General features: G+C 39.2%; 1 protein-coding gene across 2 annotated transcripts in view; it reads left to right on the top strand.

Moving 5' to 3' along the window:
- GLRA3 (glycine receptor alpha 3) overlaps nucleotides 1-16,360 on the top strand; it is a 139,156-nt gene that overhangs the window by 119,901 nt on the left and 2,895 nt on the right. The window contains exons 6-8 of one of the 2 annotated variants that reach the window (XM_065405179.1): nucleotides 4,407-4,621; nucleotides 8,344-8,490; nucleotides 10,580-10,599. In XM_065405179.1, coding sequence (XP_065261251.1) covers nucleotides 4,407-4,621; nucleotides 8,344-8,490; nucleotides 10,580-10,599 — 382 coding nt within the window. The remainder of the gene's footprint in view (nucleotides 1-4,406; nucleotides 4,622-8,343; nucleotides 8,491-10,579; nucleotides 10,600-16,360) is intronic. The other variant, XM_065405178.1, reaches the window with a different exon arrangement.

Raw genomic sequence — 16,360 nt, 5'->3', positions numbered from 1 at the left:
GTGGAAGCATGCATACATCTGAGAAGATGCAAAGCACCACTGTCTGAACACACACACAGTATTCCATGATAGCAGCAGTTATTGCCTTTACTGTGCTTGTAGACTCAGCCTTTTAACCTCCCTGTAAAAAAGTGTCTCTGGGGCACCATCCTACATGGGTTGGGCCCCCCTGCAACAATCACTTCATAGACTCAGACTTTCAGGTCAGAAGGGACCATCATAATCATCTCGTTTGACTGCCTGCACATTGCAGGCCACAGAACCTCACCCACCCATTACTGTAATAGACCCCTCACCTCTGCCTGAGCTACTGAAGTCCTCAAATCATGATTTAAAAAGACTTCAAGTTGCAGTGAATCTACCATTTACACTAGTTTAAACCTGCAAGTGACCCATGCCCCACACTGTAGAGGAAGGTGAACAACCTCCTCCCCCCCAACCCCCCGCGCCAGGGTTTTTGTGTCACATTGCTGCTTAACTTAAAGGACTCCTCTCTCTCCCTGGTATTTATCCCACAGATGTATTTTAAAAAGAGCAATCATATCTCACCTCAGCCTTCTTTTGGTTAGGCTAAACAAATCAAGCTCTTTGAGTCTCCTCTTATAAGGTAGGTTTTCCATTCCACGGATCATCTTAGTAGCCCTTCGCTGCACCTCTTCCAGTTTGAATTCATATTTCTTAAACATGGGAGACCTGAACTCCACACAGTATTCTTACCAGTGCCTTGTATAATGATAGTAACACTTTCCTATCTCTATAGGAAATATCTCTCCCTATGCATCCTAGGACTGCATTAGCCTTTTTCACAGCCGCACCACATTGGCAGCTCATAGTCATCCTGTGATCATCCAGTACACCCACGTCTTCCCTTCCTCCTGTCACTTCCAACTAATACGTTCCCACTCCTTTCTCAGGGTTTTCCCCTTGCTGACTACAGCTTCCTCCTTACCATGCATGATTGGCAGGGCCAGAGAGGTGGGGCTATCTTAGCACACAGAGCATCCCTAGCCCCTACTCATCGGTGCAGGGTTTCATACACCCCTTTCCACCCCCCAACTTACATGCTTTCTCAGACACACATGTGCACAGCATTGGGTCTTCCTTGACTACTAATGTTATTTCCTGGTCAGTTACAGAATTTGTTTGGAAAGAGAATCCTTCTAGCAGCTGATTTTCTTTTTCTTTTTTGGGGGGGTGGGGGAAGCGGGATTCCATAATTTTTCCTTCCATTTTTCTTCCTTTATGTTCTTGTTTAACATTGTCTGTAGGATTTTTTTTTTTGCACTTAAACAAAGCCACTTCACACATCAGCAGCAATTGTCTGAAATGTCACCCAATGCCATGTCAATCTTAGCTTGATCATAACCCCATCGCCTTTTCTCCCTTTATTAGAATCTCTTCTATTTGCACCCTTCCTTTCAATCATGGCGCTTTTGCTCATAAGAGGTTCTGTTCTCTAGCCCCCTACCCCTTTCTGCTCAGTTCAGACAATATTGTCAAACCTGCAGTTGCAAGGGGCCACACCACACCAGGGCTTTTGTGATATTTATTGCTTATGCTCCAATACCACATGTTTTGAGCTGTGTGGTGGTAATACTTTGAGCCCTCCTGGATAATTAGCATGTCTCCCCCTTTGTCACACCTCTGTCTGGAGTAAAATGCAGTGTCACCCTCCTCATGATTACGAGGAAAACTTTAATACGTGATTATCCCAAACCCACACTCACACACACCAGTTATGGAGGCATTATCCATTCTACTGCTCTTTGCCCCTCCCATGCCCTTAGCTGCCAGCTAGAATGGAAAAGGAATGTGGGGGAGTTGGAAGAGGATGCTAAATCTCACTCCTTACAGCCCAAGAACCCTATTGAAATGACTTCTCAGAAACCCAGATTTGTTTGAACTTTCACTCCTGCTCCTGATTTTCTTTTTATGACTCCCCATGGCATATCAGACATACTCTATACTACCCCTGACTGCGTTTACCACCACCTCTTGTTCAGATATCACTAAGCCTGAGGCCTGCTAAATCTGACTAGTCTACTGAGAAGTGCTGTCACTCACACACTATTCCACTAGTTGTAAACATTACAAGGCACAGCCTTAATGGAGACATTTCTTTTTATGGGTCCTTAAGAAATTTTCAAGCATGTTTCATCCAGTATGCTTCCCTGTCCTCAGTAGCAGTTATCTGGACAGCACCATAGAAATGCAGGGCCCCTTACAGACAAGTAATAAGACAGGTCCCTGCCTCAAGGATCTAATTCAGACACAACATGCAAAAGGGATGACAATGAACAGAGCTGTGAGATATTGGGGAGACATGAGATACAATAATGTTATATATAAAACTTGTTATCATAAAGGTTGTGAGGGTTTTTTTTTTTTGTTCAGGTTTGTTTTAATAAGTGAGATACCTAGGTCAAGATTTGAAAATGGAGGCAAAAGAAAGGAGTTGAGAGGAAAAAGGAAAATGAGGTTGTATGGCATATAAAATCTGGGTGGGTTTTCTAGCCAAAGAGGACTGTTTGAAGAAAAAGCATGGGATTGCTGATTACCAGGGGACTGTTAAGGGGTACTGAGTTCTCAGACCAAAAGGTCACAAGCATAGATGTGCAGAACTTTCAAGACAAGGATGCAAAAGTTTAGAGTCAGTGCAGACATTCAAGTAGGCGGATGGAAGAGGTGAAACTGCTAAGTGAGATGACTTTATCTGCAGCATTTTGAATAGACTGGAGGGAGAGATGTGGGGTAAAATCTTGACCCCACTGAAGTCAATGGCAAGATTCCCATTTACTTCAGTAGGCCAGGGTTTCACCAGTGGATCAGCAAGGCCAGAGAAGGGGAGGTTGAAAAAGTTGAAGCAATGCAAGGCATGTGCCAGGGTTTTATGGTAGGATTGGGCTAGATAAATCAGCAGTACTAGAGGATTCTCTTTAGGAGTTACAGACAGAGATTATGAGCAAAGCGAATGATTGAGCTGGTAGCTATAAAACTCCTTAAGATTATTTTCTCTAGTTTTAAAATAGGATTTTTGCATTGGACAGTTGGGTCCCATCACCATAGTCTTACTTAAATCTGGACACTTGTGTTACTTCACAGAAATAAGGATTATTCTCCATGAAATTTACTACAAAAATCTACAGACAAGACTAATGGCTTTATAACAAAGCTACCTTAAGGAAAAATAAATGATATACTTTACCAGTCATTTAATTTGTCCAGAAGTGGAGTAGTAAGAAATTTTAACTCGGCTTCATCAATTGGAAATTTATTTCTGTATGCCAAATAATGCTGTTTCGATACAAAGATAATACAGGATTGTACATGAATGTGATAATAAGCATGAGATTTTGTATAAATGTGTGGGTAAAAGTGGATCAGAAAAAATAATTGGTATAATTTATTGAAAATCAACATCTTCTGGAATAACTGCACACCTTTTAAATATTAATATAAATGCCTCCATCCAAAATCCAGAATGATTAAAATGCATTCATTCAAATAAGCACAGAGATCCATGGTGAAATATAATTTCTGCTGTCAATAAATATATCAATAATATTGCCTTCAAATGCTAATATTTAGTAGAAACAAAGGGAATTACAAAAGGAGACCACCACAAGGTCAGGAACAGTGACAAATTCTGGCGTAGGAGCATTAGCACGGTTTGTTTTGTTTTGGTGGCAACAGTGATATTCTACTTCCACAGGTGAATACATTTCCTGCTCACTTTTAATCAAGTCAGTGAGTGCTCAGCACTTTGAAAAAAAGAAGCCACTTATTCAGGTTCCTAAAGTCCAAAAGTAACCTAATTAGAAGCCCCGAGTTTTGAAAACCTTGGTAACTAGGTTTTCAAGTTAGAACATTTTGGAAGGGGGTGAGGCATACATAACTTGTCAGCAACTCTAATTATTACCCTGAGGCCACCCAGATTTCCCTTTTAGGTTATGTTTGAGAAATAAAATTAAACTTAAAACTGAGCCATGGGATGGCAAGTTTGATGGCACAGGAGAGCACAATGTCCTTCTGCAGATGGCAATATCTCCAAATAGCAGCTCAGATGGCAAAGGTTGGAAAATGACCTGTTGCTCATTATGACCATTATGGTTAGTGTGTTTCATTGTGATCGTTACTTTCAAAAGAAGAACAGCTCTAGAGCAGCTTACTGAATTCTACAAGCAGAGAAATTTTTGGAAATTCAATTTCTCTCTCCAAACAGATGTTCCTGTGGTGATGGGGAAATGTATGTCTGCTGAAAGATCAATCAAAACAATTGTAACTCCACTAGAAGACAAGTCTAGTTGAACTGCTCATATAAATGCTTTATTTAGAGTGTGTGTTAGTGACAAAAATAGCTTTCCTATTTTCATGAATTTTTTTTTTTTTTTTTGGATTACAACTAGGAAAGTTTACATGCATTGAAGTCCGATTCCACCTTGAAAGGCAAATGGGTTATTATCTCATTCAAATGTACATACCGAGTCTCCTGATTGTCATTCTCTCCTGGGTGTCGTTTTGGATCAATATGGATGCAGCACCAGCCAGAGTGGCTTTAGGTATAACAACTGTACTGACCATGACAACACAAAGTTCAGGTTCACGAGCATCACTTCCAAAGGTAGGCAAAAAACTGCTTTGCTTGTACTATACCAGAATCACTGTGTTAGTACAAATGATGGTTCTATATTGCTGTCAGAGGCCTTCAATAACCTTTACAACATGTGCTCTTCTTATTAACAGATACATTTATTCATTAAGGATGAACAGAAGGGAGATAAACCACTTTGATTTGTTTTTGTTTTTTTAATTTTTTATTCAACAGAACACATTCTACTTTTTTACCAACTGATCTGTTGGGCCAAATTCTCAACTGGCTTAACTCCAGTGACTTCAATGGTACAGATTTTGAACCTTGAAGAAACAGTGTTCTTCACTGCTCCACTAGTGTTGCCCAGATTTTTATGTGCTGGTCTGTGATGAGTTTGTCCCTTTCTCGATTGTGATACAAGCCAATGTATTTAGCAAATATTGAGAATATTGCAGCTTTACAGTCTGCCGTGAGTAAAAGGGCAGCATGTAGCTGTACTCTCCCACAAAGAGACCAAATCAAAAATTATGACTTACAGAGTAACAATCTCTTTCCAGCTACCCACCCTGGTTCTGGGGGCAGAGCACATTATTTCTCTTTTCATTGAAGAGCTTACTATATGCATCTGGTCAGCTATTCTCATGGATCCAGGGATCATCCTTAGACCACCCCTTCACCATCCTCTTACCGTGAGGAGTATTGGACAAGTTTCACCTCCACAGCCACAATCTGACCGCCTGGCTGAGTAAGGGTGACAATCTAGCCCAAAGTGTTTTACAAAGGTGTCTGTCATCAGCATGGTGAAATCCCCAGACAGATTTATGTTGTCCATTTTTAAATTGCCTAAGTGTCATTACTTAGAAGTTTTCTTTTACAGGAAAGACTAATCACCCTGAACTCCCACTGAAGTCACTGGGAATAATTTGATATGTTTGCTGTTACCCCTCATTTTTATGTAAATATTATTCTCCTGGTTGTTGGAGCCAGACTTTTTTTCCTCTGATCAAAATAAATATGCCTTTGGTTGCAGAGAGAGCTTAGTGTCCCACAGTGTAGGACCCTGCTGTATTAATTTTGATGGAATATATGGGCCCAAAGAGCCAAAAGTATGAACGTGACCCTGTACTGTCCAATACCGAACAGTTTTCACCAAAGGTTCAGGGTTTGATATAGAGACCTCAGCCAGTTAATTACCATGGCAAACACTAATAAAAGGTTTAAAAGATTTTTAATAAAGATACAAAATAAAGAAAAACAGCGAAAGCATTTAAAATGTAAACTATAAAAGGAATACTTGTTCCCTTTCACTGTAGAGGATCTATAAACAGAAAATAAACCATGTCTGACAGGCTTTTAGACTGTTTTAAGCTCAAAAGCTTGTCTCTTTCATCAACAGAAATTCATCCAACAAAAGATATTATTTCACCTACCTTGTCTCGCTTATCTCCTGGGACCAGCATGGCTACAACTAAACTGCAAACAGTCTTTTAGATGGTATTATAGGCGGTAATAACTGTTCCTTTTTGGGGGGGAAGGAAAAGTGGAGACGGGCTGGAGTTGTTGTTAAAGTCCAATCCAGTCTCCTAGAAGACATAAGATAAACACACAAGAGGGGAGAGAAAAACAAACAGTAATGATAGAAAATGCAGCTTCTGCCTTTGTTGTTGACTCACACTTGCAACTTCTCTTCTGGAGAAACACGGGCATGGCACACAATCTTATTAGCCACTCTGATACCTGGTGAACTTGTACCAGCATCAGGCTATTTGGGGCATTGTTTTTAACCATTTCTTTGGTCACAGGCTCAGAGCAGTGTTGCAAAATGTGCAGCCTCAGCAAGCTAAGCCAGACTCTTATTAAACAGAAGGCAAAGGGACAATAGGAAAGACAAAAAATAAGGTAGGGAAGGAAAAGCCACAGAAGTTTGGGGGAAGTATAACAAAGTTTCACATCCCAAATGGTGTTTGCCATCTCCACTAGCTCTGGCTAAATCCCAATGTTATCTGGATCCCTCTCTCAGACCCGGTCTGTTTAGGATATCTCTCAGGATCAAGACAGTGAAGGACCAATGCTATTACAGTGAATCCCAGGGTTTCAGGAAAGGAGGGGGGTAGCAGCCATCATGGTGAAGCTCACTCTTTCCTATTCTTCCATCTTTCAGTCAGGCAGCATCCACCTTCAATTTCCCCCCAAAATCTTCTCTTAAGGATCCCAAAAGGGAATGATAGGTAGAATAGCCCACCCTCATTGTTTCATCTACCAGTAGGCCTAATTTCCCCACACACCAATTTGGGTTTATTGGTTTCCAGACCCACATTTCTCTTGTTTACATGATCTTAACACTGTCCTTGGGTTATATTAGTAGATCTTTTTGTTTGGACTAGGTCAGTCTCTCTTTTTGAACCTTGCTCCAGCTATATTTATTGTTGTAAGTTATTGTAACACTTTATAAACTCTTATTTTCCCACAGTTATGCTCACAAATGGGGTAGGCCTAGAGTTACCGCTTTTGACATGCAAAAAAACCGGCACCCACCCACCCCAAAAAGGGAAGCCTGCCGCAACCCCAACCCTCAATCACAAAGCAACTCCAAAATTCCCGCCCCCAACAGTCACTTATAGTATCTAGAGAGAACACACATATAGATAAGATTGAGAACAACATTTTTTTTACTTAAACTGCAGAAGTGGGAACACTGCAGCATTGTCAGCTGTACATAAACACTAGCTATCCCAGTCTATTGTGATAATTCAAATCTTTAGACCCATTAAAAAAAGTCAGCAGATTAAATTAGTTTTCTGGCAAGTCCATTAAGTCAAGCCAGTCAAATACCCAGCCAGGTTGTATCCCTATGTAAGCCAACTAGGCCCCAGTTACTACAACAGCCCTATAATAGATACTTAAGAGGTAGAAAACTAAAAGCTACAACAACTGGGAAAACAATTACACTACATATACACGAAAAAAAAGAGAACAAATTATTATTATATCTGAGAAAACCGCATACATTTAAAATCACATATTTGGGGTCTGCTTCTGGTTGGATTAAACATCAAACCTCTAACTGGCTTCTGTCAGAGCAGGAGCAGGCCCTGGATTACAGAGCCAGATTGCGTCTGTGACTGTGCTCCACAGGAGAGGAGCAGCACATGAGGGAACAGGGCCAATGTGCACTTCCTCAGGGCTAGCAAGAGTTACTGCAGCTGTTTGAATGGACCCAATGTCAGCAGAGTTCTGCTTTATTACAATCTCTTCTTTCTCCAACACAGCCCCTAAACTGCATTAGCTTTATGCCACTGGGGAGTTCCCCAGGCCAGAGAAGTTTCTTGCTGGTCAATTTTAGCCACATGCCACCCTCTTTGTGCTGCTTGAGCAGATGTCTGCAGAAAATGGACCATACCCATCCAGAAATTTAAAAAATTCTGGATCTTTCTGCTTTTCCCTTTACATTATCAGGGTTTTGATTAAATGCAATGTATAGCAGATCATGAAGAAATGTTAATGAAGTACTAATCATTTGTGCAAAGATTTGCTCATAAAAAGAGGCAAGAAATATATTTTCCCATAAAATTAAATTGTAAGGAATAAAGACTGAACCTTTTGTCCTCTGTTATATAAGGAGCTTTCATGCTAATGCTTCTTTGGTAAAAATAGCACGGTGGTCTGGGGACACTAATTTATTTCCCCCTGGTATTATGAGATAGTGAAATTCACATCTGTGTTTCTAATATTTTCAGTCTCTTTCTCCATAGGTTTCATATGTCAAAGCTATCGACATTTGGATGGCAGTATGCCTGCTCTTTGTATTTTCTGCACTTCTGGAGTATGCAGCTGTAAATTTTGTGTCAAGGCAGCATAAAGAGCTTCTGAGATTCCGCCGGAAGAGGAAGAAGAACAAGGTAAAAAAAACAAACTAGCAATACTCACATCTTTGAGCAAGAGAGAGAGGGATTTGCCCTAAGAAATGGCTTTGGTTGGTAAGGATGGCACTGCTTAAAGTGGCTGTAGAAATAAAATGGTAACATAGTGTGAAATTCACCCTGGGCAGTGGGTCAGTACAAGGACCACACAAAAATTCTACTTAAATCCTCAAAAGAGGGATTAAGGAGGATTTAAATTGTGGATGAGCCATGTGCAGGCCCCACTGTCCAGAGATGAATTTCACCCTGTGAAAGCACTGTCAAAGTGCTCCATGATTGTGGATGTTGCTGGCACACACAATTGCATGGAGATTTATTAAATATAGTTTCTTAATTTGACCCTAAGGACTTCTATTGAGCTCTAATGATGTATCTGATCTAAATGCAGTTTTTGATAAAAGTTCACTTTTTATGAGGTTTGCTGCTGGTGGAAAGTACATTTTCTGTTAAACACAACCAAGTCTGTTTTTCTTTATCATAGTATTTGAGTACCAGATTGTGTCACCTTTACTCATGTGGAGGTCACATCCTCAGCTGGTATAAAATGTCATACAACTATCACTTGACTTCAACAGAGCTATGATCTGGTGAGGTTCTGTGCCCTCCGTTGAATCTATTGGGACTACTTGTGAAGTATGTTACTACTCATCACAAGTAGGGTTGGCCTAAAGGTCAAATCCTGTAAATCCTCTCTTAACAAAGAGTAAATGTTGAGTAAAGAGTTCTAGGATTTGGGCCACAGTACTCAACTATGTGAGTTAGACTTCCACTACTCATTGCTTTTTTTTTTTATAGGGGAAAATGGTGGAGACATTACTTTTCCCCCCAGCCTTTCATCAAGTACCTGATCCATCTTCTATTCAAGTCAGTAAGAATCTTTCTTTGGCTTTTACAGGAGTTGGATGAGGCCATTATGTAGAATATTGCTACAAATCAGATTTCAAATTTTATTAAAGCTCAAGAGTCTTTCAATTTCTGGAGACCTGGGCTCAAATTATTATTTAGATCACAAGCGTAAAGTGATTTATCAGCTTATTCCCCTTATATTGCCAGCATATTATAACTCTATTACACAATACACCATGCCTGGAGATTCCTGTGTGCAAGAACTAGCCCTAAAATGGTAAGGTTTGTAGGGAAGGATTGGTATTTACACACAAAAAAAGTTTGCAATGGCTTGTTCCAAGCCCATGCACTTTGTCCAGCATTTTCAGAAATTCCACTCACATAAGGCCCAGTTCCTATATTTTATGTAACTATTTTCTAGGGGCAGCTTTAGCCTGGTTCCATGGGTTCAACTGTATCTACAGCTATCATGAAACGAAGGGAGCCAAACCTGAGTGGCGCTGCAAACCATGCACCAGGTCACACCACCACTCACTTAAATTTGGCCTGGTAAAACCCTTTGTCATGACGGAGGGGCAGCCAGGCCAAATAGGAGTGGCACTGCAACCCTGCATGCCAGGTCACAATGCCTGAAGGGAGAGCTGGGCCCCCAGGATGGGAGCACCACTATTGGGTTGGTGCAGGGTGGAGCAGGCTTATTCTTGAGTATCTCCCACCCCTCCCTCTGCACTAGGGCAGGATTCAGGTTGCAGGTGCCAGGGTGGAAAGTGCTGCTGTAGGTGGCTAATGCCCCCCTTGACTACAACTCAAATTCATGTCCAAGAAGATGCCTCCATAGAATCTGGTGGCTACTTCTGCCCAATACTGGGCTGGCTCCTGTGCCCACTGAGGCTCAGGCCCACCAAGGGCTTTCAGAATCTAGCCCTGACTGAACAGGAGGAAGAAAGCTGGAGGGTGGGGGGGAAGCGGGGGGAGTATTGTATATTGTGCTGACTAACAGAAAGTGCACTTCCCCCAGCCATATAGGAGGAAAGGCATTTTTGAAATAATGGCAGCTCTCTGAAAGCAGCTTCAAGGTTTGAAGTGTTAGCGATGGGCCTGAGCGAGATTACTGGCAAGAGTGCAGGTCAGGTAAAAATTAAGGCATCATGGAGTATTAATAGTTATATTGCATGATCCATTATGTGACGATTTTTTGGTCCATTTCTCTTGTTTCCTTCAGGTAGAAGCTTTTGCAATATTGTAAATGCAAAGTTTACTTCGGGTCTCAGGCATGCTAATTTCACTTAATTGATTTCAAATAAAAACCAATGAGGAGTCCTTGTGGCACCTTCGAGACTAACAAATTTGGGCATAAGCTTTTGTGGACTAGAACCCACTTCAACTAGGTTCAACAAAGGCATGGGTTCAACAGATGCATGGAGTGAAAAATACAGTAAGCAGAATATATATTATAGCACATGAAAAGATGGGAGTTGCCTTACCAAGTGGGGGGTCAGTGCAAACAAGCCAATTCAATTAAGGTGGAAATGGCCTATTCTCAACAGTTGACAAGAAGGGGTGAATACCAAGGGAGGGAAAATTACTTTTGTAATGCTAACTAGGCCAAGGCAATCAAGGTGGCCCATTTCCAACAGTTGACAAGAAGGTGTGAGTATGAGCAGAGGGAAAATTAGTTTTTGTAGTGACCTATCCACTCCCAGTCTTTATTCAGGCCTAATTTGATGGTGTCCAGTTTGCAAATTAATTCCAGTTCTGCAGTTTCTCAGTGGAGTCTGTTTTTGAAGTTTTTCTGTTGAAGAATTGCCACTTTTAAGTCTCTTATTGAGTGTCCAGGGAGATTGAAGTGTTCTTCTATTGGTTTTTGAATGTTACAATTCTTGATGTCTGATGTGTGTCCATTTATTCTTTTGTGTAGAGACTGTCCGGTTGGGCCAATGTACATGGCAGAGGGGCATTGCTGGCACATGATGGCATATAGCACATTGGTAGATGTGCAGGTGAACAAGCCCCTGATGGTGTGGCTGATGTGGTTAGGTCCTATGATGGTGTCCCTTGAATAGATAGGCGGACAGAGTTGGCAACGGGGTTTGTTGCAGGGATAGGTTCCTGGGTTAGTGTTTTTGTTGTGTGGTGTGTAGTTGCTGGTGAGTATTTCCTTCAGGTTGGGGGGCTGTCTGTAAGCGAGGACTGGCCTAACTCATCCCTCACTCTCTCAGACCTTGGGAGACAGGCCAGTCCTCACTTACAGACAGCCCCACACCCCAAAGCAAATACTCACCAGCAACTACACACCACACAACAAAAACTGATATAGACGAACACGGCTACTACTCTGAAACCTGATTTCAAATAGTGTCTTTTCACCACATGATCAAAGTCAGAGTGAAAAACAGATTGGGTATTCTAAGCACAAGGACACAGACTGGTAGAGTAATATATTTCCTTCCTCCTCTAGCATCAAAATAACTTCATTTACATCTCCAATTTTTTAAGCAAGACTTCAGCTTCCCCCCAATACACCTCTATCAGTTAATCCAATTCAAAGGCCTTAGGGATGGACCCACAACGTGCTGAACATTCTTGCCTGATCCAGACGACCACTTAAACATGTGCTAAACTTAAAGTACAAGCATAGTCTCATTGATATCTGTGCTTTGGTGGATCAGGCCACAATACTCAGTGCCTTGCAGGTACAAGCCCTTGAAACTCCACCACCTCCTGAATTACTTCTGCTACACACTGGTGTCAGTGAGCTCAAATTGGGCTCCAAGGCTGCAATATAGGACCACATTCCAGAAGATACTCAGGCAAAACTGACATTTAAGTCCGTAAGAATTGTGTGCGCATATTCCAAGGCAGCACAGGGCAAAGAGTGTAGTGACAACACTATGAACAAACATTTAAGATATTGTAAAATATTTAGCATTGAATGAGACAAACCTATTTCAGCAATTTACATGAAATGACAATATTCAGTTTAATTACATTCATACATAGAGCAATTACAGAGAAAAATCAATGCCACAGTAAAACATTCAAGTATTTTGTCATTTTAATTTTAGTTATATCTTTAAAATATTCCTACATTTTATTCATTGATTTCTCTAGCTACTCTATGCCTGGATTTCCTTGTTCTATGCATTGAACTGAAAAGTGCTAATGATAGAGTATGTATGAAATTCCAATTGTTACACTTTAAAAGGTGGATGATTGCAGAAAACAAACATGTTCACCACTTTTGCTAAATATTACTCTGATAGTTCTTTTTTTTTTTTTTTTTTAAGAATCACTTGGTGTGTGCATTTCTCCTTTTGTTGTGTTTTTGGGTTTACATTTTTGCTTTTGAAAGAATGTGTTTCATTTCAGTGGTGTAAAATAAAATAAATAAATAAATAAATCTACATATCCCTTCTGCTTACTGCATTTTTCCATCCCCAGAATTTGTTTGTGTCTTTTCTATTGAAGTTAATTTTTTTCTATAAGGGAAGGCAGGCAGTTCTATTTGCAATTGACATTGATGCTTGGTGTGGCTGGTGAGCAGAGGATGCTATTGGCTAGTGCTTATATCCACCTTCAGGGAAGTGGACTCCAAACCCACCTCCGGATTTAATTCTGGCTTGCAGGTCTGGAGACAACTCTGCCAGTATCCCTTTTCTTACAGCCTTATGTAACACTTTCTTATTGGGCAACTATAAAAAGGACTGCTCCTTGAGAAAATGTTTGATAGATCACTAACACTGCTAACAAAAATAATTGAAGTCTTCTGGATTAAAACAGAGTTAAACAGTCTTTCGAACAAACATGATTGTTTCAGTACATTTTCTAAATATGGAATTTATGTGCAATTGTATTTAGTAAATTAACAAATACACTTTAACACTGTTATGCTGGTTTCCGCCTATCAGTTTCCCACTCAGCTACTGTAGCTAGTGATTATAAAGTTTAGTGTACATTTTGACTCATTTGGCAAAGGTTAACAATCACGGATTCTCAGGGATTAGATTTTATTTGACTTCTTTCTTTAAGATGCATCATATAAAGAAAACAGCTTTCAGTGACCTTTATTTAACCAGGAAATCAACAACGGGAGAATGAAGAGAAATTAAATACCAGGATAGGTGTTCAAACAACAGGCCTTTAAATCCGCTCTTATCATGATTTAGAGCTGCCATTCTGTTCTCTATTATACGTAGGTAGATTATAGAAGCAGAGAGTTTAGGGATGAAAAAGCCTTTTAGACAATTCTGTCCATCTACAATCTTGGGACCCTGACAGGTTTACAGGGATGGAACTTTACCAGTTCCATAGGGTACAGAACCCCCTTCCTAACAAAATGACTTTCTGTTTGTGGAATCAGTGTTGTCTAGGCCCTACTTAGGTTTTTCTGCACAGGCAAAGCATGTGGCCCAAAGCTTCGACTGTTTTAATTTTTAATACTGCAAATCTATAATTTACTCTAAACTGTCTGCAACATTTTTCAAGATGAAACAATTTTTACATCTAGATTTTGGCAACAAAACAGAATCTGGACATTATTGTGATTTATATTGTGGTAGTTAGAACTGGTTGAAAAATTCAAAATTCATTTTTAATTAAAAAAAATTGACAATTTTCACAAAAATATTTATCATTTATCATCAACTAGTTCTAGTGATAGCTCCCAGTCACGACTAGCCCCCTTGTGCTAAATGCATGGAAACATATGAAAATGAAGTCCTTTCCTTGAAGGCCTTACAGTCTAATTTGAGACCAATTGAAACAAGTGAGTTTGATGAACAAAAGGAGGATGGAGGTAGGGAGACAATTGTAATGGAGATAATGATTACAGCTGTGAGATCTTAACTTTGGTTCCAAATTATTTAAAGATGATTTTGTTTTTGAAGGCTCAATCCAACTCTCATGGGAAAGTACAGAAAAAGACTACTTATGTGTGTGTATTATTTATGCCCAATCTTACTTCCATTCAAGTCATCTAAACCAACATGTCATGTATCCGAGTCACTGTTGCCTTCCTGATAGATATCATAGCAGAAGTAGGTTGCGAGGATGGATTTGAAGGAGTGCATAATGGCCTTATGGATAGATTCCTGGAGAACATTCCATGCATAAAAGGGAAGCGTGAAGAAAAGTGCAGAGATGTTTGTGATAGAAACAGACAAACGACTATTCAAGTCTACCATCACTGATGCAGTGGAGATGATGGAAATAATGAGATTTACCCTTCAACTCCATCCCTGACTGAAATTGTTTTAAAAATATTTTAGAATGAACAAAACATTGGCCACCTTTGGACCAAGTATCACATGAAATAAAAACACAACTGAGACAATGATCCCTGAAACTGGAGATAAACATTCAATTCCAAACCTGAGAACTGCTACTATAGTCCTTATGTAGTCAGTGATTGTTTTGCCCGAATCAGATGTGCAGGATCTGTCCTTCAACAAATCATTTTCAATACACTTTAATTTATTTGATCTGAACTTCAAGAATTAAAAACACGTACTTTATAAAACTTTTGTTTTTAAAGCACCTGAATGAGCAGAAAGAGAGACAATAGAAGAGGCAGAGTTAGAAGCATCATACATAATTGGTCCATATTGAGTTTATTTTTCTTGTTGATATTTCAAAAGAAGCAGGCACAGAGGAATATTGTACTATACTGAAAAATACAGTTTCTATTTTTAAACCAAATTCTAATGCAATAAACTTACTTCTCAGGAATATTCAACCTTTTTAATTCTGTTTTCATAGACCTAAAGATCATGGTATCTTTAGTGACGAAAATAGATGCACAGACTAGATAGATTATACCTTTTAATGATAATCACATTTCTTTTTTGTTTGTTTTCCTTTGTTTTGCTTTTTCCTTTTTGGTCTTCCCTCCATTTTGATGAAAGTATTTTGGGGGAGTGCTTGATGGAAATGAAATCAATGAATCATTGCGACGTAGCAATGGCTTGAGAAGTGCAGAACCTATAGACGGGACTTTGGCTCAAATCTACAGTACAAATTTAAGTGTAAACTATGTAGCAGATGTCCCATTTATCATAATGTGATACACAGTCATTAACAAAGGCCCTGTTCTTTTGTCTGAACCAATGTTTTCCCCCATGTGGACTCATTATTACCTGTATGTGATGACGTAAAGTGTTATTAAAAAGGTACCTGTTTTGTTAATTCTGTAGTTTATATGGACCTGTGTACATCTGGAATTAAAACAGGGAATTAAAATTTGACTTTCTGCTATTCCAAAGAAGGCTTAAAAATTTACATCAGAGCTAAGAGAAATAACTTGGTTGGATACATATTTTAAAATGCCTATTCAGCTTTCAACTACAAATGCTTTCTGCAAAAAAGTGTGGAGAGTAAAACATTAAAATGTTCAAAATAACTCAAAGGTTATCCTAAAATTATTAGTATTACTTACAGCCAAAAATTATAGCAAAGATATTTCAGCAAATGTGTGTTATTCCTCAGGAAGAGTAAATTATTTAAAGCATATATCAAACAGAAAACATCTTGAGCCCAAGGGAATTTAAATATTTTGATCATTTTTTATGCCTAGGTATTTTATATAGTGATACTGATATGCAAATAAACCAACCCAGCTCACTGCCTTCAAGCCTCTAAGGATTCTGGTTGTGTTTCAAAAATCTTTACCTATATTTAGGAGCACTCATTAATTATTATAATATTTAAAGAGCTGGTAAAATATTTATACTAATAAAAATATATGTAACTAGACTTTGAACAATTTTTAATGATTAATTTGTTAAGCAGTATACATGAAAACCTCTGGTTTATATTAAAACTTCAGCAAAGGCTTTTATAAATAAGTGTTATTTTCTTTTTTCCTTTTTATCAATTACATAAAAAGACGATGTACCAGACAATCATGTAAAGGAAAAGAAAAGAAAAAAATTGCTTCATCGTGACATCCTAAAATGAAGACTTAAGTTTTCAAATCAACATTCAGTGCATTTTTGAATGGGATATT

The sequence above is a fragment of the Emys orbicularis genome, chromosome 5 (genome assembly GCF_028017835.1).
Source record: "Emys orbicularis isolate rEmyOrb1 chromosome 5, rEmyOrb1.hap1, whole genome shotgun sequence".
NCBI classification, from domain to species: Eukaryota; Metazoa; Chordata; order Testudines; family Emydidae; genus Emys; species Emys orbicularis.
The sequence above is the reverse complement of the archived record's forward strand: the minus strand, read 5'-3'. Positions and strand labels throughout refer to the sequence as shown.